Raw genomic sequence first — 26646 nt, 5'->3', positions numbered from 1 at the left:
TTGTATAGATCCTCAAACTATTTAGCTGATTAGTATCAATAAAAAGTTTGTGAATCTTTATTCAAAACCAGCCAAGGAATCCAGTTCACTTTGTTGCGTCTTCAAATACTTTGTAAAGGGTTCCCATTCATCCTTAAAGTCACAGTTATCCTAACACTGGTAACTCTTATAAGGTAAAGTAAGCTCTGTTGTTTCATTGGCTGTAAAAATGACTCTCATACTGTGCTTTCAGTACTATAGCAGGTATGGAAGCACATTAACCATTTCAGGGTCCTGTTTGATGTCCCTACCCAAGCCTAATCAAGACCTACAGTATCTATCACTCCAAAGTGACTGGAAGCTTATGCATGCCAGGATAAGCACTCCATTGGCAGACAGCATACAATCCTTTTTGAACTTCTATATTACTGGTCTTGAAATATACTCAGAGTAGCAAAGTGATTTCATGCTCTTTATTCAGCTCATAGTGGTGAGGAGGAATGAATGAAAGTCCCCTCAAAGTATCTGCTTTATATACATTATTTACACAATGGGCTGCACATGATTGGTTAATTCTGGAATTCTACTGTAAGCCAATCAGGTTGTGGATTCACTTATATCTGGAGCATGATTGGGTGGTTCCTGCCAACCAATCATACTGCTGCATTGCTCTTGGACCAATCAGACTGCTGCATTCTGAATCCTATTGTTCTAGGACCAATCAGACTGCTGCAATTTGGATCCTATTGTTCTAGGACCAATCAGACTGCTGCAGTTTGGATCCTATTCAACTCAGTACATAACAGGTCTTCAATTGGTGGGTCGGAATAGGAGCACTAGCACCGTGCAAATATATGGTTAAAGGTTTGAAAATGGGTCCCCAAAGGCATGTTTGGGTGAAAAGCGGGGCCTGGAGCTAAACAGGTTGCAGATCCCTGACCGGAAGAATCAGAAATCAGGAAAACCAAAAATTTAATAAAGAATGGGGAAAATATATAATTTATCTTAAAAACCATTGTAAACAGTTAAAATTGTTAGTAGGATTGGAATTGTTAGTTAGGATTGGAATTCCAATTGTTAGAATTGGAATAATAGTTTAATGGTGAATTTTGGATATAATGAGGAGGTAAAAAATTTGGATTACAGTGGAACCTCTACTCCCAACCACAATCCGTTCTGGAGGCCTGTCCAGAAATCGAAACGGGTCGCTGGGAGAGGCGCTGTTGTGTGCAGGCGGCCTTTGCCCGCTTCTGCGCATGTGTGAACGGCGGCAAACCTGCCAGTTACTTCCAGGTTTGCCGCAGATGTTGGGCAAAATGGACACGAGTGGAGACAGACATAAGAAGAGGTTTGACTGTATTGTAAAAGATGCAGGAGGAAATGATTAACAAGAGGACCCACAAAGGAGAGAAGGGAATTCCAGGAGATTCTATGGAATCTTGTCTTTCTGTTGTATGTTGGATATGTGATTGTAAAACTGTCATTTGAAAAACCAAATGAACAGGTTGCAGATCCCTGTTCTGCTTCAATTGCGAGGAACCCCTGTCCCTCCAGATGTTTCTGAACTACCAGCAGCTCCAGCAAGCATGGCCAATGGCCAAGAATGAGAGGAGTTGTGGCCAATGGCCAAGAAGACAGGAGTGCCTGGCGTGCTCTGGTCCATGGGGTCACAAAGAGTCGGACACTAAACGACTAAACAACAACAACAACATCTGGAGGGCCAGAGGTTCCCCACACCTGCTCTACGTACTTATCCCTGGCACAAGAGCTCATGGTCTGACAAGTTTCAGTGGTGGTGGTGGTGGGGGTACCTTACCAAGCCAAGGCTTCAAGAAGCCATAGAAGAGTTTGTCTTTGGGAGCAACAGCAGCTGCAGGGAAGAGAAAAACAGAAACACGTTCACTCTAGTTCTCTCTTTTTAAAAAAGTTCAGATCTCCAGACATTTAAGTATTAAAGAAATTGGGCATACAATTATGATGATGTTTATTTATATCCTACTTCCGCCCCCCCCCAGACCGCGACTCAAGGTGGCTTACACAAATTAAAGCAATAAAAATATTTAAAGTGTTTTCAGGGGCGCCTCCACTGGGGAGTGGAGCAAGGGAATTGGAACGCCTTCTGCCTAGCAGCACAGAGCAAAGGCTCAGGAAGGGATCATCCCAGCCCCAGATATTTGCATCTGCATCAGACTAGAAGCACAAAATGGGCGCACTTGCAGGGAAGCTCACTGAGGCCAAGCAGCCACAAAAATGGAATTATCTTCAGATTAAAACAAAATAAGAATAAAATAAAAGAAGAATGGCAAAGATAGCACAGACTTACATTTGCCATGCTTTTATTTTGTTGAAGAGGTGGTGTGGTTGTTTTTATTTTCTTTACAAAAATCAACTTTTTCCTACAGAACTCCGCCCTGAGAGCATGCAGGGAGCATCCTTGGAGTAATGCAGCCATGCTCAGATCGCATAATTTGCATGGCACCCTTCAACGCACTTTACAAAACCTTCCCTCTCCCATCTCAATTAAAGCAAAATTAACCACACAGCATTACATTTTGAGTCTACAAATTAATAGATGCAGAGCATGAATACAGACATACACAAGCACACTCCAGGTAAGGCAAAAGGCAGGGTGGGACATTCTCATTTCCCTGACAGAGAAGGAAGACGCAGACCCGGTTTTCACATGATTTGTTTAGGCTTACTATGATTTACAGGTGGGGGGGTGTTAAGGGAGGGGTAGTACCTCTGGCAAGGGACACGTCCTGCTCCTTCAGGGGCAGTTTGTCCACCTTTGGTCCCCACACTGCACTCGGCTCTCACCTGTGGCTCCTAGAAGCTGTTGGTGTGACAGCGGCCACACCCTGGAATGGCTTTGATTGGCCAGCTAAACCAGGGGAGGATAGCCGAAGGGTCTCAAACCCTCAGTGAGTTAGGGACCTCCTCTGCGTGCAAAGACAGGCTCTGGCAGATTGAGCGGATGAAACCAGTAGTGCGTCCAGTGGTCAATAAGACGGTTTCTGCCCATGCTCTAGAGGCAAGTGAGGGGCAGGTGGGGTTTGTCAACCTGGAAAGGTGGTCCATGTAGGACAGGGGTCAGCAAGGCTTATTGGGCATGGGCCGGATCACTCCTGCGGAGATCCTCCGTGGGCCGGACTGACACAGGACAACACCAGAAATCGCATCTGCGCATGCCCAGACACTGGAAATCGCGCCTGCGTATAAGTGATTTCAGCATCTGGGCATGCGCAGACATGATTTCTGGCGTCTGGGCATGTGCAGAAGCAATTTCTGGAGAAGCGGAAGATGGCCCCCGTGCTGCACCGGTTTAGCGCAGCGCGCTGGAACTCGCTGAGTGGGCGGCTTAGTTAGGGGGCGGCTCATGGGCCGGTTAAGCAGTGGCGTAGCGTGGGGGGTGCAGGGGGGGCCGGCCGCACCGGGCGCAACATTTGGGGGTTAGGGTTAGGGGGCGCAAATCCACGGGTTAGGGGGCGCAAATCCATGGGTTAGGGGGCGCAAATTACTTGCCTTGCCCCGGGTGCTGACAACCCACGCTACGCCACTGCGGTTAAGGGACCCTCATGGGCCACTTCTGGCCCATGGACCTTATGTTGCCGACCTCTGATGTAGGAGAAGGAAAACTCTGATCCAAATCTGCACTGCTTTGCAGGATATATTAGGGAGAAGAAAAGGCTAAGGAGTAAACTCTACACAAATCCAAAGTAGAGTCCCTAAGATGGTTGGATGGCACCTTATATGCCTCCTTCTGGCAGCTCCGGCAGCCAAGCTGGTGCCCAACGTTTTGCTCTGCTTTCCTTTGGACCACATCAGGGAGGCACATCTTGTCGACTGAGCAGCCCAGGACCTCCATGCACATTGCTTAGGCTTGCGCACTGCCGAGCTCCCTTTGGTGCTGCCAATGCAGCGGCCTGACTTCAGCCCCTTGAAGTGCACTCCATTGCCTCTCGAGAAAATCAGGTGCCAACAACAGCAAACCCAGCTCGGCAGACTAATCATAAATTGTTTTCTGCCAACCAACTGTGGTGGAAAGCCATGATTTGGTCTTAGCTTATGACCCATGGCACGCTTGGCGTTATGTCTGAACCAGACAGCCCTAATTGGTCCAATCCTGTTTGGCCAGCCCACTCCAGACAATCGCCGGGGCACAAAAACCCAACACAAGAAAACAAAGCAAGCTTTGGAGAAACAAGTTAGAGATTGTTTGCTTCTCTGTGGGACAATTCATGGTTTCCTGAACAAACCATGGTGAAAACAAGCCTTCCTAAAAGCATCTAACAACGTCCCTTTGCAATGATGAGTGGAAGGATTCCTCTGACAAAGCCATGCTGCACATTCAGCTTCCGACAATTGACCGTCCATTGTAATTATAGAGAATGCATGATTGGGTCTACAACTGCCAAAGGCTCCGGTGAGAAAATATAATGGAAGCCATCTCCATTGATTATTGATATATCCACAACCAGTTGATTATCATTTTGCATTGATGGCCATGCGTGAACACTATTGCAAATGCGGCAGTTTCCCGAGGCTTCTTGCTGTGGAATATTCCAAATGCATGTGTTTGTTGTGCAACTCACTTCATTTCCTCTTATTCTTTACATAAAAGAATTGCTCCATATATTATCACCAGCTCTCCACATTAATTTCTCTCCCCTCCCCAATAAAGTCACATGTCTAAGATGGCAGTCTGAAGGTCAAAACCTGAACCAAGCAGGCAGGCATGGGGCAAATTGTCAATGGTTCATTGAATTCTATGGACTGAAGCGGATAAGCTGCTTTGAAAATAGGGATACTCAGTGCTATTTTTCAGAAAAAGAGGTGCCGGAACTCACCACGAACACCTCCCTCGTTCTCTTAGAATGGCAATGCTGCCAGAACTGAGCTGCTGTTGTGGTTTTTTTTAAAAAAATATTATGTATACTTTTCAGATATATACATTTCACTGATTTTACAATCATTTTAACATTTTAAAACTTGACTTCCTTCCCCCTCTTTCTGCGGTTCTTTAAAATTGTTTTTAATACCTTCTGCATATCCAAATTTACTTAGCTTACTGATTTATTTATCTCCTTTAAATATATACTCTTATGTAACTTCAGGTTATTACAATGACCCTGCCAGTGTTTTGATCTGTTTACAATTTATCTGCAAATATTCAACAAACCATTTCCATTCTTTGCTAAAAAGTTTGTTATCTTGATATTCTTCCGGTTAAGTTTTGCCATTTCTGCATATTCCATCAGTTTTTATATCCATTCTTCCTTGAGTTCTGGGTGAGTTCCAGCTGAAAAAAAGCCCTGGGGACATCCTATTCCGTAGCTTCCAATGTTTTCCCTGCCCTAAGGAAAAGCGGGACATTTCGGGATCAAATCAGAAACCGGGACGGCTTCTGTAAATCCGGGACTGTCCCTGGAAATTAAGGGCGCTAGGAGAGTCTGATCCAACAGGATTTTCTTATGTTCTTATGCCCGACATGAGACCTACAGGCAGCCAGATGCCACCCTCAAGTCAGCCCGCTGCATGGCTCCAGCTTTGTGATCTAAGGAACGTCCTCTACACATGCCCATTTTCTCTGCCACAATCTACCTGATTGCCGGAGCACAGGACCGATGGTCTCTGGATGGAAAAGCCTCAGAATTGGAACCCAGGGCCCAAACCACCAGACACAGATCTGCCCGTACTGGGCAGTCAGCTGCGCGGCATCCTGCAGCCCTTCCTCGGTGCTTCGTGCCTAGGACAAGGATTGGGTTAGCAGAGACGCCAGCTCAGCCTGCTCCCCAAGATCCGTGTGAGTAAATAAGTCCGCAAAGCTTGCTAGCCTGCAAAGGAACAGTTAATTAAGAGTCCTCCAGCTTGTCACATTTCGATTGTAGGTACAGTGGGGAGACGGCACACTCCATGCTCAGTCCACCAACCCATTCACTCGCTTGTGTGTAATTCCTCATCGCCCGCGGCTACCAGGCTACTGACTAATTGCAAGGCCCAAGCCTTCCTGGAATGGGAGTGATATTAAAAGAGTTTGGACTTGATATCCCGCTTTATCACTCCCCTTCAGGAGTCTCAAAGCGGCTAACATTCTTCTTTCCCTTCCTCCCCCACAACAAACACTCTGTGAGGTGAGTAGGGCTGAGAGACTTCAGAGAAGTGTGACCAGCCCAAGTTCACCCAGCAGCTGCATGTGGAGGAGCAGAGATGTGAACCCGGTTCCCTAGATTACGAGTCCACCGCTCTTAACCACTACACCACACTGGCTGTGTTGGAGGCAAAGATGGCAGCCAGCAAGAAGAACCAAGCAGAAAAGGAAGGAAAGACAAAATGCAATATACTAGACCTCTCCATTCTCAACCTTGGGTTTCCAGATATTAAAAAGGTAAAGGGACCCCTGACCATTAGGTCCAGTCGTGACCAACTCTGGGGTTGCGGAGCTCATCTCGCTTTATTGGCCAAGGGAGCCAGCATACAGCTTCCGGGTCATGTGGCCAGCATAACTAAGCCACTTCTGGCGAACCAGAGCAGTGCACGGAAATGCCGGAGCGGTACCTATTTATCTACTTGCACTTTGATGTGCTTTCCAACTGCTAGGTTGGCAGGAGCAGGGACCAAGCAACGGGAGCTCACCCCGTGGCGGGGATTCAAACCACCAACCTTCTGATCAGCAAGTCCTAGGATCTGTGGTTTAACCCACAGTGCCACCCGCGTCCCTCTCTCCACCCGTGTCCCTCCAGATATTACTGAACTACAACTCCCGTTATATCTGACAGTAGTTCTACTACTCCTGACCACTGGCCATGCTGGCTAATAATGGTAGGAGTTGTAGTCCAACAATGCCTGGGGATCCAAGGTGGAGAAAGGTTGCAGTTATAGAGAGAACCGGTACTGTTCCTATGACAAGTGTGATAGGAACATGAGGAAGCTAAAAAGCTGTGGTGTCTTCTTTTGACGCGCACTTTAGCTAGAAATTGACTAGCTGGCTAGGGGGGCAGGGAAGAGGCATAGCCCAATGGTGAAACGCACGCTTTGTTTACAAAAGGCCTCTGGCATCTCCAGTGAGCAGGTGTGCCGACTCAGGCTTGTGGGTGCCCACAACGTGGACATGCGATGTCACACACACATGCCTGCACATAGTGCATTTGACATCACACGCATGTGTGTGATGTTGCGTGTCCGCGTGGCGGCTCCTCTTCTTCCTCCTCTTTGCAGCCAGCGAGGCACCCTTTTCCGCAAGGAGGGGCATAGTCAGAGAGAGCGGCACTCACCATGGGGCCTGCAACACGCCCAAGCCACACGACTTTAAACTATGTCTGTGAGGTGTGTATGTGTTCTTGTCATTGTTTGCTATGCTGTTGTGTATTTCTGTGTTTTTCTGTTATGCTGTGGTACCTCGGGTTACAAACTTAATTCATTCCAGAGGTGCATTCTTAACCTGAAACCATTCTTAACCTGAGGAACGCTTTCGCTAATGGGGCTTCCTGCTGCCGCTGTGCCGTCGGCTGTGCAATTTCTGTTCTCATCCTGGGGCAAAGTTCGTAACCCAAGGTACTACTTCCGGGTTAGTGGAGTTCGTAACCCGAAGCGTTTGTAACCCAAAGTGTTTGTAACTCGAGGTACCACTGTACTGTCAACCACCCTGTGATCCTTGAATGAAGGGCGGCACAGAAATTTCATAAATAACAATAATTATTATTCCTCTTGCAGCTAGATAGAATCACTAACACACACCCTATTCATAATAATAAAACCATCCTGAAAATCCACCATCAGAAAATGAAAAAAATACTTGAGGTGTTACATTTATTTTTGTTTGCTTCTTCATTTAAAACATTGCATACTGCCCTATCATTAGGGTGGTCGTGTTACTCAGTTTAAGTCTGGTTTAAGGATAATCAATCCTAAGGAGGAAGGAGTTGAAGTTGTCTATCAATAGTTAGCTACTGGACAGCAGACCGAAAGGGCACACCCAGTTCACCCAGTTAGCCTTTGACAAGACGGCGAAATGTCCTGCATTAAATCAATCATTAACAACTTTGCATCTATATATGCAAATCAGTAAATTTTATATGCAATTTCCTGTCCTTTTTGTATGTGTGTGAAGGGCTGCTCAACCCTTCCTCAACAGATTCCTGGGCGGTAATGAAACCCTAAAAACACAATAAAATGGTTGCATTAAGGATAATACAAGGCGGCCACTAAAAATGTCCACAAATTAAAATGTCCGAGAAAGCAAAATGCCCTAGTCTAGAAACAAAACGAGAACCGAATGTAGGCACCGGCTGCACTTTAAGTAAGACATGTGCTAATCCATTATTAAATGAATAAAAGTTACAGATAGGTAGCCGTGTTGGTCTGCCATAGTCAAAATAAAAAAATTCCTTCCAGTAGCACCTTAAAGACCAACTAAATTAGTTCTTGGTATGAGCTTTCGTGTGCATGCACACTTCTTCAGATACACTTCTGAAGTGTGCATGCACACGAAAGCTCATACCAAGAACTAACTTAGTTGGTCTTTAAGGTGCTACTGGAAGGAATTTTTTTATTTTAAATGAATAAAACAAAGTCTTCTGCTTTATTGTTATTTGGAGCACTTCCAATTGGGAAGGGCACTTAGAGAAGAGCCTCAGCAGATCTCAGCATGTTGGCAAGCTGGTTTCAATCATAATACTGTATCATGGTTAAAGTTACTGCATCTCTCATCTCAACACTGTTTCCTTCACTCCCATCATGCCTTCCCCCAATCAGTTCCGTGTCTGTGTTGAAACTCTGGTCTGAGGGGTGGGGGAAACAACTTCATACAAGCATAAGACCACGTATTTGGCCAAGGTCCACCTTTCGCTATGGAAACTCCATCATTCATGCCTGGGGAAGATGGCCTCTTGGGCCTGCAATCGACTCTTGAGTCTTGCCACAATCTACCACCACAGTACCTGAGGCTGTTGCAACTGGCTTGATATAATCAGGATGAACCAAGGAAATGAGCGGTATGAAGGGCCCCATCCACGTCACAAATCCCTGGGAGTAGGTGGCTACCAGCTCGGAGACTTTGGCCAAACCCTCATCACAGGGCAAAACCTGGAAGCAACAGAGGCAGTGAGTGTGGGCACTAGCAGGGACCACGGTGCCATTGGGACAGGATTCTGGGGGCTAAGTCCAAAGCCCACCGGCCAGCAGAATGAGGAAAAGGCTGACCACACCTGGAAATAAGTGACATAGAGAGAGGGTCCCATGTGGGGCCGTTGAGTCCAAGGTCCTGCCACATCTAACGGCATCAGTGTGCAAGTGGAAGGACTGCCGGGAACGAGGCAAAGGCGGTGATGGATGCCGGCCAAGGTTTGCAACAAGAACAAGAGGGAAGAGGTGGCGCTTCATAAAAGGAGCTTGCTGTGGGGCTTGGGCTCTGGCCGCCTGCCATCAGCAGGCATCTCAAGGTCTAGCAAAGGCCCCGTTCATCTCAGTGGGACGGGCACCGATGTTCCCACTGGCTGTGTAGGTGACTATACATACAGCAGCTGGTAGGCAGAAATGAGTCCCAAAGCCAGCAGCTTTCTCAGAATTCCAGAGTGGTGCTTCATATTCACTAGAGATGCTAGGGAGACAAGAGCATTGCTTAAGGAGGCATATACTGCCACCCAGTGCTTTTCTTCTAGATAAAATGGGGCTGGTACTTGTTTACCCTCAGAGATAAGCGCTGTTGCCACCCATCCCTAAGCCCGGGGGGGGGGAAGGATGGGGGAATGAGCCGCGGCAGAGCAAGCCAATCAGGCGCCTGGGGCGGCGTGTGTGCCCTGCACCCAGAGGCGGGGCCAGCTGCCCGTGGGGCGGGGCCAGCTGCGGCAAGATACTCTGTGGGTGTGATGGCCTGGGATTCAGACTCGGAGGCTGAACCTGAGGAATCCCAGCCTGCACAGGATTCCCCGCCTCCAGAACCAGCTGAGCCGGGTCTGGGGCCTGAGCCTGAAGGGTCCTCACCTGTGCTGGATCCTCAGGTGCAGGTACCAGATGAGTCTGCTCTGGCTCCTGAGGTGATGGAGGACCCATTGCCTGCAGGTGCTCCATTCTCAGCCCCGTCAGGGGAAGCTGAGGTTGCCTCTGGGTCCAGTAACCCTCCAGCCTCTTCTGAGCTGCTGAGGCTCAGGGCAGAGAGGCGGAGGGAACTAAGTTCCCGCAGGAGGAGTGCTCGCCTCCAGGCCAGGAGAGGCGAGTCACCTGTGGACTGGGGCCGCCCTATGCCTCGGGGCAGATAAAATCCAGCCAGCCCCAGTCCCAAGTTGCAGGAGCAACATTGTTGGTAGCCTGTTCCTGCCAGCACCCTGTCCCGCTGGAGCGCCTGACCTCACCCAACTCCCTGCCTTAGTCCCAGCTTCAGCTTTGACGGACTGCCTTCATACTGCACCCTCGACCTCGGACTGGACTCGGACCTCGCTTCACGGTTAACCCACGGGACCAGCACAGTGGGGCCTCCGAGGCGTCTGCCTGCCTCCTCCCATTCAGCTGCCCTACAGCTGAGGGGGAGGCAGCGGGTGGACCGTTTGGGGCAGCGTGGAGCCTGCGGGTGCCCAAGCCACTACGTCACTCCCAGGAGAGATGCGTGGCTTGGGGGCCCTGCAGGCCCCGTGGTGAGTGCCGCCCGCCATTTTGCCACCCCCCTCAGTGGTGACACTCGGGGTGGCCCGCCCCCACTGCCCCCCTTCCTCTGCCCCTAGGAATGAGGATGATGAGTGCATAGGGGTTGATTGGGTGGGGCAAAGGGCCCAAGCCTATTAACCTCTGGGGGATAATTAGAGAGAGATACCCATGCCAACACCCAGGAACAAAGGCAAGCAAATGAGGGCTTATCCGGACTCAGTGTCTGAGTGCTCTTTTTTTTCGCCCCACAGCTTTCACCACAAAAGGATGACACAAAAGCATGTCAAAAGGATATAGAGGTTATCCACAGGTTGCCATCCGCTCTGATTCAGTGGTAAACAGTGTTTTTTTGCAGGGAAACTCCAAAGTTAAAGAGAGAGACAGACAGCGCTCACATGGACATGGAGCTTTAAAGTGCAGACTTCTGGAAAGTGTGAATAAGCCCCGAGCTAGCCTTCTTGCCATGTCCCTGCCATGGGCACTGCTCTACCCGAGAGTCATCTCTGGGTTCATGCCCAGTCCCATCTTGGCAACTATGCTCCAGGGAAGCCCGGCCTGCTCATTAACAGCTCAGCAAAGACTTTAGCAGCTCCTGCCAAGAAGCTGGCCTCCTGAGAGACGTGTCACCGGGCCCAGGGCTCACAGTGTGCCCTGAAACAGTCCTGAGAGCGAGGGAAGGCGCGAGGGAGAAACAAAGAGGGAGAAAACAGAGGAAGTGCTGTGAAGTTTTGGGGAAAGAAGAGCAAGGAGCCCGCTGGGCAGGGGGCAGAACGCACGTTTCTGGAGTCTTTGATTTCTCTCCACCCCCCAAATTAAGGTGACCGGGTCTTGCTGCTATTGCATTCTGAAGGGAGTTGCTGGGAGCAGAAACCTCTGCCTGACTTCTACACGGCTCTGCCATTTCTGTGGCTGGGAGCAATCTGTGGGGAGGACGAGCCAAACTGTGGCAGAGCAGAGCTGGGTTCAAATAACCTGCAAGGAGAAAACGCAAGGAAGAGGTGACCGTGGTTGGGGATGCGGCAACATTTGAGCAAGCTGGGAGTGGAAGTTGTTTGTGAGAACAAAGGACCCATTCAATCTGTCCCTGTACCCCTTATGGCAAGCAAGATCTATTTTCTGAAACAAATGTTTCTCCCTCACATTCCAGCTAGAGCGCGTTCCCAATCTGAATACATATGCCGTTTGGGCTGGCTCTCTCCTCATTTCTGCCTCCCGTTTACAGTGGTACCTCAGGTTAAGTATTTAATTCGTTCTGGAGGTCGGTTCTTAACCTGAAACTGTTCTTAACCTGAAGCCCCACTTAGCTAATGGGGCCTCCTGCTGCTGCTGGACCCCGATTTCTGTTCTTATCCTGAAGCAAAGTTCTTAACCTGAAGCACTATTTCTGGGTTAGTGGAGTCTGTAACCTGAAGTGTATGTAACCTGAAGCATATGTAACCTGAGGTACCACTGTATAACACAAAAGATATGGATGGATGGATGGATGGATGGTGTCTCAGACTGAAAGACATTCTTAGAATGTCACAACCAGCCCTCCCTGCAGTTCTGAATTTAGGCAAGCCTTGCGAGCCATCGGCACCCAGATATGGCGGTCTTCATCCCTCGCCCACCACAAGGAGGGCTGGCTGCTTCAGTGCCCCCTCCTTTCCCTCCCCTCAGCCAAGCTGGAGACCTCCCTCCTTGACCAAGCCAAGCCGCAGCTCCAGAAGCCACACTTACCAGGTTGAGGTGCCCTAGGAGCCAGTTGCGACGTGGGGGCTCTGGGAAGCAACGCAATCTCTGGCAGTTAACGTAAAAGCGGTGGCACATGCCAAAGGCATCTGTAAGCGAACGGAAGAGCAAAGCCAGCAGCAAAAGCCCGAGGCTGGAGACAGCCATGGTCCGGAACAGGGTCTTCTCGAGAGCCAGCTTCTCCAGGATCCAGTCAGTGAAGGGCAACATTCTGGAAGAGGGAGGCAAGGAGGAGAGGGAGGCAGGAGAGACACAGTGTGCTCAGTGGGAGAGGGAGGCTGAGAGCAAGAATTTAAGCAAGCCTCCGCCACCCCCAGAATTGGTCACATTGGACTCTCTCCCTTCACATTGGCTCCCCTCCAAACCTGCTACACCCTGCCAGACCAGTGCACATTGAAACTGGAGTAGGCGCCCTTTGGTGATGGGCCAAAAAACAAGAACATTTCACCTTCAGACAGACTCGCTTTCCTATTTCCCTCACGGTGCTGGCAACCCTGCAACTCCCCAAACAGTGGGCAGAATGAGATTCCAATTAGTCATGTGTATCCACCCTCCACTGTCCCTGGAACACTTTTATTCATTCACTTAAGTTGTCTTGGCGGTTGTGATCAGGGCCAGGAGACCGGCTGAAGGGGGGCTACTTTCCCTTCCACCTTTTTTTTTTTTGCCTCACTCCAATTCACTTCCATGGGAAAGATAACAGTGCTTACATCTTTTCTTCCGGGGGGGGGGGGAATACCTGGGGGCAATTTTGAGTGCAAAAATACCCCAATGGGATATGGTGAAGCTGCCCAGAACCGCAATACCTCAAGGACCGCCTCTTTCCATAAGAACCTACCCGGATCCTGAGATCATCCTCTGAAGCCCTCCTTTCTGTGCCTCCTCCTCGAGAGGTCCAGAGGGTGGCAACACGAGAACGGGGCCTTATCTGCAGTGGCTCCCCATCTGTGGAATGCTCTCCCCAGGGAAGTTCACGTGGCACCTTCATTATACTCCTTTAGGCACCAGGCAAAAACGTTCCTTTTTAACCAGGCCTTTGGTTGATCTGATTGACATCCTATGCCCTTTTAAAATGTGTTTTTTTTGGGGGGGGGCTATTGGGTTGTTGTTTTTATTTTTATTAGGTATTTTGTGGTTTCTTATCTTGATTTTATTCTGTGAACTGCCCTGAGACTCCCAGGTATAGGGCGGTATATAAACTCAATAAATTAACAACAACAACAACAACAACAACAACAACAACAACAATTCCCTCTGCTGCTTCTCCACTCAAACTCAAGTCTCCTCCAGAGTCTGGCAGAAAGATAACCAATTTGGACCCAAAACAAACATCGATGCAAAGCAGCTTCTTTACGTATGGGAATATGCTCGCTGCCTTGACCAATTGCTCGCCTCTCATTTATCACCATTCAAAAAGCAGAAAACCTGCCGTGAGAATGAAGGGTGACTTTGTGACGTCACAGGAGGCAGCCAATCAGAGAGCTCTGTTCTGCAGGCTGGCTTCCGTCACTGTTAAGACCCAGCTTGTAACCAAAGTAGATGTTGGGGTGAATAAGAGGGATCCCACTACCCGCTGCCCCGGGCAAGTCCTATATGTAGAAATTGCCTTTGATTCCCCAGACAGAAACTGGGAGCACGGGAGGGGATGCAACTTGGGGTGACTCAGAAAGAGCCCTAGTGTTGCCATAGCCTAGTTTCTCAAATCTGGGTTGCCTAATCCACTAATTGCTTTCGGTTTGCACAGTAGGGCAAGGTGCAGCAGAAAAGATTGCTTGCTTGCACAAACTTTTGAAAGAGTGGTCTCCCTCATCTGCTCTGCCTTCCTTCCTTCTGAGAACACAAGACAGCCTGATAGGGGGAGACCTGGTGTCTCACACTTTTGCAGCTCAAACAGTGCAGCACTTCACACTTTGCTCTGCGGTTACGTGAGAGTAGAAATTACAAGCGCAAGAAAGAGGTTATTGTTTCCCCCCTAAACCCTAGAAGCCTTGGCAGCTGTGTGCTAGAAACAGAACACTCATCTTTAGCAGGTAAAGTTTCAGGTGGCATAACCAGTTATACTGAATGCATTTGGGGGGGTGGGGATTGCGGTGGCGGGAAAGGACCCCTGGATGGTTAAGTCCAGTCCAAGGCGACTATAGGGTTGCGGCGCTCATCTCGCTTTCAGGCCAAGGGAGCCAGTCTTTGTCCACAGACAGCCTTCCGAGTCATGTGGCCAGCATGACTAAACCGCTTCTGGTGCAACAGTACACTGTGACAGAAACCAGAGTGCACGGAAACGCCATTTACCTTCCCACCACAGCGGTACCTATTTATCTACTTGCACTGGCGTGCTTTCAAACTGCTAGGTAAGCAGGAGCTGGGACAGAACAATAGGAGCTCACCCTGTTGTGCGGATTCGAACCGCCAGCCTTCCAATCGGCAAGCCCAAGAGGCTCAGTGGTTTAGACCGCATCCCCTGTGGTGGCAAGCCCCACCCATTACAATTAGGCACATTCTTTCCATAGGGTTTAAAGACAACAGTCTGCAACAGTCTGCAATCCAGATACTGGTATAAACAAGAAAAACACTAGAATGCTTGCATTCATGACTGCTGCTATGAATAGTCCATATGGGCATCTTGAGTGTTACATAGATAGCTCATAAACCACAATTATTTTTTTCCTATTTGGACCCATTGTTCTCTTTCTCTCCCTACCTCCTTCGCTTTGGTATTCCTTTTTTTTTTTTTTTTTTTTTTTTGGAGAAGGTTGCAAATTCCAAGACAGTGTCCTGGGAGACTGAGATATCCTCCCACTTTTCTTTTTTAAAAGAAATGTTGCCATTTCTGATGGCAGATTGGTGCCCATTTGTTCTTTTAATATAGCGAGAACAAACACAGAGACTGTACTTTTTGCATTTCGTTATCACTTGATCCCCCCCCCATCCACATCCCAAAGTATGCACATATAGGGATTAAATGAAGATGATGCCGTCTCTAGTCTGCCAAAGTTCATACGTTCTGCCAGAGTGAGTGTGTTGGTCTTCCTCACTGCACTTCCTAGGTCAGGGTCCATGTTTTTAGAGCGCTAGCCCTTTGACAGGAAGACATGGCCAGACTGTGTCCACTAGAAAAGTGTTGGGAAACTAAGGCAGCCAACTTTCTTTCTGTGCCACAAGCGCAGCTTGGTTTTTCTAGGTGCCGAAATTCCAACAGATCAGAACAGACTATTTATGTACCATGACCACTGCTGCTCGGATGTAACTAGCAGGGCTGGACTTAGGTTTGATGAGGCCCTAAGCTACTGAAGGTAATGAGGTCCTTTATATGTCCAGCTATCCTTTGTCAACAACAAATCGTTGCTGTTTTTTGTGTTGAATATATGCTATATGGTAATTTATGGACCTCATAGGTCCATACATAACACAAAACACTGTTGCTGTATGTAGGTTTTATTTTATTTGTTTTTATCTTATATTTTGGAAACGTACATACAGGTATTTTTTCTTTAATTTTTTGGGGGGCCCCAAGAGAGTGGGGCCCTAAGCTATAGCTTGTTTAGCTTATACATAAATCCGGCACTGGATACTAGCCCAGAGATGGAAAGAAGACGGAGTCCCTGCCAGGGAAGAGTGGCAGATTAAGTTGATGGATTATGCCAAAATGGCAAAAATGACCGGAAGAATCAGAAATCAGGAAGAAAGACCAAAATTTTAATAAGGAATGGGGAAAAGATGTAATTTACCCTAAAAACCATTGTAAACAATTAAAGTTATTAGTAGGATTAGAATAAACACTTGTGGTTTAATGTTGAATTACGGCTGTAATGGAGATTTAATAAATTTGGATTGATAGACAAGATGCAGGAGGAAAAGGTCAATATTGGGATCCACAAAGGGGAGTCCAGGAGATTCTTCGGAATTCTCTTTCTATGCTGGTTGATAATTGTTTGTAAATTTCAAAATCTGAAAAAAATAAATTATAAAATAAAATAAGGGCAGCTTGGTTTGTCAACATTTAGCAGAGGGCCTCCTTGGTAGTGGTGCCAGTCCTGTGGAACGCCCTCCCATCAGATGTCAAGGAAAGTAACAACTTATATGACTTTTAGAAGACATCTGAAGGCAGCCCTCTTGAGGGAAGCTTTTAATGTTCGATGTTTTATTGTGTTTTTAATAGTCTGTTGGGAGATGCCCAGAGTTGCTAGGGAAACCCAGCTAGACGGGTGGGGTATTAAATAATAATAATAGTTGTTGTTGTTAAAAGGTAGGGTACTTTTTGGGGGAAATCATGGGTAAATATACCCCCAAAAGAGGACACTAGGGGAGGCAGGCTTTGGTTGGGGGGCAGGTTTCCGCTGGGGGGGACCTCAGTTAATTAAGTACCTTCAATGCTTTTCCATATTTTTTGTTGATCTAGGGGAGGCAGCAGCCCCCCCTTGGCTACGCCCATGGGGGCGCATGTCTGTGCCCTTTTTGCAATATTTACTTCCCCTTAATTGCATGCTTACACGATTACACCCTTTCCACACGATTACACAAACCTCCGAGGCACTCCGCGTTGCGCACAGGAGGAAACCCAGCAACCGACCGACCGAGCGCCTCCCGATCCCCCTTCCCCTGCGGGGGTCTCTGCGCTCCGCTCCGCCTTGCCCGGGGCCACTTTCCCGACGTTGCTTTGGCAGGTAGATAGCCGTGCCAGGAATGCAGCCAAGCAGGTGCGGAGGGCGAGAGAATGCCCTTTGGACTGCTGCAAGCTGGCGCAGGACCTTGGCTGCCAAAGCCAGAAAACGTGTCTCGTCGGAATGGCTGGAGACCCGCGAGGAACGCGGACGGCAGCTCAGCGGGGGCGAAGCATCTCTCTCCAAAGAGTCCCCCTGCAGCGCACGGCTTTCCTTCCTTACCTGGCCTCGCGCGTGCGCTCCCCTTCCCCTTTTCTACTCCGTCTCTTTCTGTGCTGTGCCGCAGGTGAGAAGCGACCCGGGAGCCACCTGAGCATGCTCAGCAGGCGCCCATCTCCGCCTCCCCTCTTCCCGCCCTTCCAGGCGGAGCAACGATGAGGCGCTTCTGCCCCCGTGTGGCCTTACCCATCTCCAGGCTCATCCACACTCCCCTTTGCCCCACATTTCTTTCTGGTTTTGTAAGAACTCAAAGGTTTCAAATACAGAATGAATATTCATGAATGCGCACATATCTAAATATGTAAACCACGTGTCTGAAATTGTACAGGTGAGCAATCCTGAAACCATTTTGACTCTCCCAATCAGTGGCGTAGCGTGGGGGGTGCAGGGGGGCCCGGCCGTACTGGGCGCAACATCTGGGGGTTAGGGTTAGGGGGCGCAAATTACTTGCCTTGCCCCGGGTGCTGACAACCCACGCTACGCCACTGCTCCCAATGACCTCAAATATTCCTCTGCAGTAAGGGAGGCAATCCTGAAGCCATTTTGACTCTCCCAATCAGTGGCGTAGCGTGGGGGGTGCAGGGGGGCCCGGCCGTACTGGGCGCAACATCTGGGGGTTAGGGTTAGGGGCGCAAATCCACGGGTTAGGGGGCGCAAATTACTTGCCTTGCCCCGGGTGCTGACAACCCACGCTACGCCACTGCTCCCAATGACCTCAAATATTCCTCTGCAGTAAGGGAGGCAAATGGGGAAAGCCTTCTCTGAGGAAAAGCCCCGCGCCCCAGCAGATCACACACAGCCCTCTAGTGGGGAAATAGGAAAACCAAAGGAAATTCCAGCTCCCATGCAACCAACCCTTCTCTTGACATTGCAAAGAAATCCCGTGTACCCTAACATAACAAAAAAGGATCAAGATAAAACAACACAGACTTGTTGGAAGCTAACGTTAAATAATCACAAACCTGCCTTCACAATACTTCCCACAAATAGAGGTCACCCATCATATGCTCAAAGAAAAGTAAATATTCCCCCAAAAAATCGGAATAGTCACCAAGGGCCTCGTGACAGCAGAAAATATAATCAAGGTAAAATTCCTCCCTCATGATACGGCCCAAAATAGGGCTACAGTGACTTTTAAGGACGGGCTCTCAATAAACAGACCCTTTCAAATACAGACAATTTCCTGAGGGCTGGCTTGCTTGAAAACATCGAAGACCCTTTACCACTTCTAGGAGCACATAGGCCAGCCAGACCAAAAACCAAAACCAGCACTGCAGAATCCTTCCCATCGTCTTTTCGCTTACAAATCCTGTCTTAAGGATGTACAGTGGTACCTCGGGTTACATACACTTTGTGTTACATACGCTTCAGGTTGCAGACTCCACTAACCCAGAAATATTACCTCGGGTTAAGAACTTTGCTTCAGGATGAGAACAGAAATTGTGCTCCGGCGGCACGGCGGCAGCGGGAGGCCCCATTAGCTAAAGTGGTGCTTCAAGTTAAGAACAGTTTCAGGTTAAGAACTTTGCTTCAGGATGAGAACAGAAATTGTGCTCCGGCGGCACGGCGGCAGCGGGAGGCCCCATTAGCTAAAGTGGTGCTTCAAGTTAAGAACAGTTTCAGGTTAAGAACTTTGCTTCAGGATGAGAACAGAAATTGTGCTCCGGCGGCACGGCGGCAGCGGGAGGCCCCATTAGCTAAAGTGGTGCTTCAAGTTAAGAACAGTTTCAGGTTAAGAACAGACCTCCGGAACGAATTAAGTACGTAACCCAAGGTACCACTATATTTGTGTATGAATAGGGTGAGCCTGTGACCTGGATTCAGGAACTAAAGTATTTACCATCACATAAGAATGGCCAAGCTGCCCAGGTAATGCAGCCAGCGACCATTATCAGGTATCCTGGCAGACAGGATTTCTGCTGAAGACCCGCCTCCTATGATGTATGTATGATGATTTTGGGGTGGACTAAGGGGGTTGCACAATGTCAAAAGTCTTTAAAGGTTCCTGCACACTTTTGTTCAGGATCTCTCTCTCCTTGGAAGGAGGGAAAGGAACGTTGTTGCAACAGAAAAATAAATATCTCCCTTGCTTTCTGCTGGATCCTGCCTCCATCCCTCCTCCTCTGAGCGATCATGGACTTAGGGGACTCAGATTCCCATGGGGAGTTGGGCAGCAAAAGCCCTTTAAATATTTGAAGGTGGGTATCAGATCTCCTCTTAGTTTCCTCTTTTCCAGGCTAAACATACCTAACTCCCTCAACCATTTCTTATAAGGCTTGGTTTCTAGATCCTTTCTCACCTGGGTCCTCTTCCGCTGCACACATTTCAGCTTGCTAATATCCTTCTTAAATTGTGATGCCCAAAACTGGACACAGGACTCCAGGTATTGTCTAATCAAGTCAGAATCAAGTGGTACTTCCCTTGATCTGGACACTATACTTTTGTTGATGCAGCCTAGAATAACATTTGCATTTTTCCTGCTGCATCACACTATTGACTCATGTTAAACTTGCAGCCTACTAAGACCCCTGGATCCTTTTCGCATGTACTACTGTCAAGCCAGGTGTCCCCAATATTATATTGGTGCAGCTGCTTCTTCCTGCCTGAGTGCAGAACCTTACATTTATCCCTTTAGTACCCCCTTCCTCATTTTCCTCTTTCCCACAGCATGAGGGTATGGTCATACCTCATGTTACGTCCGCTTCATGTTACGTTCTTTCAGGTTATGTCCTGTGGCGACCCAGAAGTACTGGAAAGGGTTACTTCCGGGTTTTGTCGCTCGCGCATGCGCAGAAGCACAAAATGACGTCATGCGCATGCGCAGAAGCGGCGAATCACAACCCGCGTGCGTGCAGATGCGCCGCTGCGGGTTGCATTCTTTTCATGTTGCGAACGGGCCTCTGGAACGGATCCCGTTTGCAACCAGAGGTACCACTGTATTGGGTAAGTGTGTCACTCAACACAAAACAACTTTGAAACCATTGTTCTGTTTTTAATGGAAACTGCTCTGCGTCCATACAGGGCTGGGGTTCCTTTTATATTTCCTGGCAGGGGCGATGGGTGAAGGTGGGGTGGAACAGGTGCTTGCCTCCTGCTCTGCTGCCCTCACCTTTGGCCGCTCCCTTCTCCTGTGTGGCATGGAAGTGTGAGCAGGCGGGCACCTGAGCTTCAAACATTTGCACTAGCCTGCCCAGGCTCTGACCGATGTTGGCAAGCTCCGAGCGAACGCGCCGCACAGCTGGCACCAGCTCCTGCAGCCACAGCGTTTGCTGCTCCTGCACAGCCTTCAGCCTGGCCTCCATGTGGGACAGCTGCTGCTCAAAGTTCTCTTCCTTGTCCCACAGCTGCCTTTCCCCCACCCCAAGGCAAAGAGGCCTGGGTGCTGGCAAGGAGGAGGGAGACTTTAGCGAGCCAGGTGGCGTGGAGCACCCGGCCTCTTGCGTTGCACAAAGTGGGGTTCTGGGCCGAGGAGGCCAATCCTCTGGGAAACGGGAGAGGATGCAGCAACTCGTACTCCTGCTTGGAGGCAAAGGGAGCTGAGAGGAAGACTTCTGCGACTGGGCCTTGCTTGGGCGTCCTGACTTGAGGCTGCTCGCTGTCTTCAAGCTGATGGCATCGTCGGCGAGGGAGCTGGACTTGGAGGACTCACTCTGCATGGGGAATGTACTCATGCTCTTAGCAGTAGGACTTGTGCGCGGGTTGGAGACCAGAGAGGAGGAAGAGGAGAGGTCGTCCTCGGAGCAGGACATGGGAAGTACTGAAGCATCATGGGAGACGTCTAATATCTGAGCTTCGGGTCGGAGAGTCCTGTGCTGCTGCTGCTTCTCCCCTGAGGCCGGGGCTCTGGTGGGAAAGAGGCCTGGTGGCGGAGCAACCATTTTGTGCTTCCACAGAGGTGGCACAAGTTGGGTTTGGACAGCATTCCAAGGCTGCCCTGGGTTGGGCACCTTCCTTCACTTCCAGGGAAACCCAAGCAGCAGGACACCCAGAGGGGATTGGGTTTTATGCCAACACCAAGCAGTTGACGCAGCTGCTCCAAAGTTTCAGTGTGCCTCTGCCACTATCCCTGGGAAATGAAAGCAGTTCTGTTAATCCTGCAGCTGCGAGCGGGCATAGACTAATCACAAGCAGATTAAAAGGATCTGGTGTCAGTGAAGGGATGACAGTCAATTGTCTGGTTTTTGCTGCAAAACCGTTGCTGCACCTTGGCACTGGCTTGGAATGAATCAGACAACGCTGGGTTTCAAGGTGATAGCTATGACCTCGGGTTGGCGTACTGATTGCTTGGTTGGTGGGGGCAGCAAAATGCAGCGTTTTTGCTGCAAAACTCTGCAAAACAACTGCAACAGTTTGGCAAAGAGTTTTTTTTTAAAATTATTTGCATTTTCAAAAACTGGAACAGAGAGCATATTTAAGCCACCTCCCCCTCCCCCACTTTATACCAAATACAGCCTGTATACATATACAGTGGTACTTCAGGTTACATACACTTCAGGTTACAGACTCCGCTAACCCAGAAATAGTACCTCGGGTTAAGAACTTTGCTTCAGGATGAGAACAGAAATTGTGCACCGGCGGCGCGGCGGCAGCGGGAGGCCCCATTAGCTAAAGTGGTGCTTCAGGTTAAGAACAGTTTCAGGTTAAGAACGGACCTCCGGAACGAATTAAGTACTTAACCCGAGGTAGCACTGTACCATATGACTTCCCTTCCACCCTTTTCCTGGTTCCTTTGCTATTTGGAGACATCTTCAGTTGACAAACTGTGAATTTACCTCTGAATTGAACTTGAGATTCTTTTTTTTTTTTTTTTTTTTTGAATAAGCATCTGCCCTTATGTGGACCTGCCCTGAATCAATAGCATAAACTGCAAAGGTCGAGGAAGCATTCGGTTGTTCAAAGTGCAATACGAGTCTGTTAGGTAACACCTGATTGGCTGGTTTTATTTGGTTCCTCTCTTCCTTCCTGTCAAATTGTAGATTGTGAGTGCTCAGAGCGAGGGACTTGCCTTTTGTTTTTTTAACTATGGGGCAAGAGCCAGGCACATTCCTGGTGTTATATAAAGGATAACAGAGCAATTCTAGCTGGGCCAAGTCATTTGCGATGTTCTTTCCAGCTCTAACACGTTGTGCTTTGTTGGTTCTCATAAAAAAAAAAGGGATGTGGTGAAACCAAGCTTAGGGGTGGATATTAGAACTGTCATAGTTTAACAGCAACAAAACAACAAAAAGATGTATGTATAAAATACCACAAAACTCAACAAAAAACCCAAACCTGATGTATTATGAAATGAACGCTAAGTTGGAACATTCACAATAGGAGCTCAAACTGTTGTTGATTTCACAAATGTTGTGAATTGGCCATAACTCGTTTAATTATCCCATGCCCCTGAGTTATTGGGGAACAATAGTACAAGCTGCTGCACTCATGGTCTCTGTCTATTTCTCTGGTTGGCACCTAAGGGCAGAGGATGCTGGACTAGATAGGATATTGGACTGATCCAAGTGGGCTCTTAGGTGCTTACACTTTATTTTGTGGCATATGATCCGTCTCAACCATTAAAGGTGGAGAAATATGGGGTCTGGCCTGATCCAGGAGAATCAGGTTATGCCCATGCTGATGTGGCAGCACTTCTGATGCCACAGATTCCCTAAGCTTGGATTGTTCTGTTTCTTTTCTCTCTTTCAAATGCACCCCCCCTTCCAGTGACACTTTGGCAAGCTGTGGCGAGAGAAGCTAGCCACAGCTTGCAAAACTCAGTGTGAGTTTGCTTGCCTTTTTCCACTACCTATTCCAGGAGCCTTGACTTCAGCACTTAGGTGATTTAAACTAGCTCTGGAATTTTCTTCAGTGGGGGTGAGGAATTCCTTGAAGAGACAAGGAGAGCTGTTTTGGCACAGGGGCAAGACCTAGAATAACGTCATTGTGTACTAGAACGATCCTCTTCTTTCAATGTGCAATTATGTAAATCTTTGCAATTACGCATGAAAGTTCAAGGCAGCGTGCACTGCTACAATGTTTTCAGATGACTGCCAAAGAATACTGTTATCTTGCATGACGTTAGAAACCATCTGGCACGGACATTGAAATATATACGCTTAGCATTTGGCTTAAAGCTCCAGGTCATGTCCCGGCCTGCCACCCTCTCTCTGAGCAACCTGTATCATTGGGCAAAACATTTTCCAATTCTGGGTGTGAACTCCTGGTTCCTCTCAAGGAAGTGGAGTGCTTCTCCCCAACAGATTGCCCAAGCGCCTCTCCGATTAAGCACAGGATATCCTGCAGGATGTAGGACTGGCATCTTAGCAAGACTCGGGCTCTAAAAAGGAGTTGCAGTAATTGAGACACACTGGCTTTTCGAAGCTAAGCCAGGCAATGGGTTTTCCACTCACTTGAAATAACACCATTCATGTTCTGAGAATGCTTGTTCCTAGGGTGGTTCTGGCCTTCAATTACAGTGGTGCCCCGCAAGACGAATGCCTCGCAAGACGGAAAACTCGCTAGACGAAAGAGTTTTCCGTTTTGGAGGTGCTTCGCAAAACGAATCTCCTATGGGCTTGCTTCGCAAGACGAAAATGTCTTGCGAGTTCCTGCGGGTTCCCCCCCCTTTTTCTAAGCCGCTAAGCCGCTTATCAGCTGATCCGATCAGCAGATAAGGCGCTAAAAGCCGCTAATAGCGCTAATAGCGCTAATCCGCTAATCCGTCAATGGGCTTGCTTCGCAAGACGAAAAAACCGCTAGACGAAGAGAATCACAGAACGGATTCTTTTCGTCTTGCGAGGCACCACTGTATACTTCTCAGAAAGCACCTGTTCTGTGAGGACAACACGAATCATACTTCAACCCAAAGCAACATCTGACTGTGTATCCACTAGGAAGAAGGATATCAAACGAGGGCTTAGAATCATGTATGAAACGGAATATCCATCTGTATCGCGATTGGTCAGGCATCTTATTTACAATAATTGATGCTTAAAGCTAGAGTTTTGTCATGGTAACCCCTGAGAGCTGGGGAACAGGAAAAAAACTGGGAAATCCTTTTATAATTAAGGATCATTTAACTCTTCTCACTATAATCTCACGGGTAATCCTTACTAAGCAGTGGTGATTATTGTGTGGATGAAAACTCTATTCTTGTTTTCATTAGTCTGAATGGGCTGCTTTGTAAAGCTGGGGAGACAGGGTTGTAACAGGCATGTTACTTGCAACCAATAAGGTTACAAACACTCTTCTTTGGGGAAAGATGTGGCCATGTTCCATTTGCAATGTCCTCCTTCAAACGAGAATGGTGCCCAAGATACACAATGGCATTAGTCACAACAGTGTCATGCCTCTCCACCCTTGAATAGCAGCCGGACCTTATCCCTAAACTTAATGGCACCAGTGCTTTTTATGTAAGGTGTATTGTGCATTTCACAGGATCCCATGGGATCTGCTCCATGCTGCTGGTTCTGAGCCATAAGAAAAGCTCAGTTGCTGGTGCAACCATCGCCTGCGTTCTTCATGCATGCAACAATTGTTTTGATATCCAGACATAACACTCCACATCACTGCAGGCATTGAAAGCCATTCAACTCATCCTCCTGCATTCTATCACATCAGAGAAGCAGGAAGGAAAACAGCAAAGGACAGCTTAAACAGACAACGTCAGGCTAGGTATCTGATCACAGTTCCAAAAACCATGCTGAGGGATCTCAGTTCTGGGTTGTCTAGCACTCAACCACAAACCAGTTTCACTGCGTAGGAAGAGTCCTTCATAAACCCCAAATATAGCACATGCTGGGTATGAAAATCTATCAGTCAAGGTCTACCTTCCACACATATAAATATTATTGGAGTGCATGTCCACCTAGCTAGGCTTGTTATTCTGGGGACACATACCCTCTAAATAATTGGAGATTGTCAGCAAACGGGTTTATACCAAACACTCCAAAAGGTATGCTCTCAATCTGGGATAAGCCCACCTCTGAATCTTGGTTGTGTAAGCAAGCCTAGGAACGTGGCTTGACTAGACCCACTGAGACCCCCAAAGTAGATCATCTTGAAGGACTGGGCAGTGCTAGCTCTTGACTAAAGCATAACGGCCAATGAAAGATCATAAAGTTTGAGAAGAGTCTTGCCTAATTCTTGGGCCAATACCCATTTCTAGAGCTGTCCTCTCTGCCCTACATCCTCACACCTTCCTCTTAAATCTATATGCTGAGGTAATCTCATTTTCTCTTACCTGTGGGTAGCCATGACCATCACCCATCAAGACCTCCCAAAAGTAACCAGCTCTACCTGGCTAAATGTCAAGGCAAAGGAGTGGTTGGCAGGCTGGCCAATAGGAGTGGGGGAAAGGAAATTGTGAGAAACCATTGGTCAAAGGCATAATCACCAGCCCATCCGAGGCCACACCCCTCACTGTGAGGTACACAATGGCTCCTGGGAGTACAGGTGTCTGCATGTGAGAGGCTGTTCTGTAGCAAGACGAGAGTGATCACCACTATGTTCAGTCAGAAGGTCATATAAACGCAATAGCTGACCACACCCTCTGAAAAAGCAACACTCCTCTCTGATCCCAGATGTCTTGAGTCAGGTTATTATCACTTACTCAGAAGGGATGTGGGTGGCGCTGTGGTCTAAACCACAGAGCCTCTTGGGCTTGCCGATCAGAAGGTCGGCGGTTCAAATCCCCTCAACAAAGTGAGCTCCCGTTGCTCTGTCCCAGCTCCTGCCAACCTAGCAGTTCAAAAGCACGCCAGTGCAAGTAGATAAATAGGTACTGCTGTGGCGGGAAGGTAAATGGCGTTTTCATGCGCTCTGGTTTCTGTCACAGTGTTCTGTTGCGCCAGAAGCGGTTTAGTCATGCTGGCCACATGACCCTGAAAGCTGTATGAGGACAAATGCTGGCTCCCTTGACATGAAGCGAGATGAGCGCCACAACTCCAGTTACTTTTGACTGGACTTAACCATGCAGAGGTCCTTTACCTTTACCTTACTTATTCAGAAGTAAAGAGAAACATATTCTTGGAAGATGCTATTATCTTGACCCATTTCAGTCTGGCTTTAGGCCTGCTTTGATCACCTTTATCACAACAGGGGGAATGTGACCCTGTTTCTGTTACCTGATCTCTCAACAGCTTCTGATGCATGAATCATGGCATCCTCCAGTATCAGACTCTGTGGGCACCAATTTGTGGCACTGTATTTCAGTGGCTCCACTCCTATCTGCTGGACCATTGACAGAGAATGGCTTTGGTGTCTGTTGGCCTCCTGGCATTTGTGCTTTGAGGTCCTTGAGGGTCCAATCTTGTCCCCAAAGCTTTTAAACGTGCCCTTGAAACCTTTGAGAAAGGCCATTAGGAGATTTAGAGCAAGGTTTCACTAGTGTGCTAATGATACTCTGCTCATTCTCTGTAACATCTGAATCAGTGGACCACTG

General features: G+C 48.3%; 2 protein-coding genes and 1 long non-coding RNA gene across 13 annotated transcripts in view; 1 reads left to right on the top strand and 2 right to left on the bottom strand.

The window, feature by feature from the left end:
• Positions 1-26646, top strand: part of LOC310697020 — a 90546-nt gene that overhangs the window by 30327 nt on the left and 33573 nt on the right. The window lies entirely within an intron of this gene.
• Positions 1-26646, bottom strand: part of CYP4F22 (cytochrome P450 family 4 subfamily F member 22) — a 49552-nt gene that overhangs the window by 14131 nt on the left and 8775 nt on the right. Inside the window, exons 1-4 of one of the 3 annotated variants that reach the window (XM_083483043.1) lie at positions 17229-17364; positions 12337-12559; positions 8919-9063; positions 1796-1849 (exon numbers count right to left, since the gene is read on the bottom strand). In XM_083483043.1, the coding sequence (XP_083339169.1) occupies positions 1796-1849; positions 8919-9063; positions 12337-12559; positions 17229-17323 (517 nt within the window). In that variant the 5' untranslated portion in view covers positions 17324-17364. Of the gene's footprint in view, positions 1-1795; positions 1850-8918; positions 9064-12336; positions 12560-16868; positions 17000-17228; positions 17365-26646 lie in introns of those variants that run through there. The other 2 variants (XM_083483045.1, XM_083483044.1) reach the window with 2 other exon arrangements.
• Positions 20197-25592, bottom strand: LOC310696178 (uncharacterized protein). Its single transcript, XM_083481337.1, has 2 exons — positions 25447-25592; positions 20197-21291 (listed from the first exon to the last, which is right to left on the bottom strand). Exon 2 carries the CDS (start codon positions 21101-21103, stop codon positions 20261-20263), a length of 843 nt encoding a protein of 280 aa, XP_083337463.1. The 5' UTR covers positions 21104-21291; positions 25447-25592; the 3' UTR covers positions 20197-20260.

Source organism: Podarcis liolepis (assembly GCF_965112155.1).
Source record: "Podarcis liolepis genome assembly, chromosome: 17".
Taxonomy (NCBI): domain Eukaryota; kingdom Metazoa; phylum Chordata; class Lepidosauria; order Squamata; family Lacertidae; genus Podarcis; species Podarcis liolepis.
This window is presented reverse-complemented; position numbering and strand designations above follow the sequence as displayed.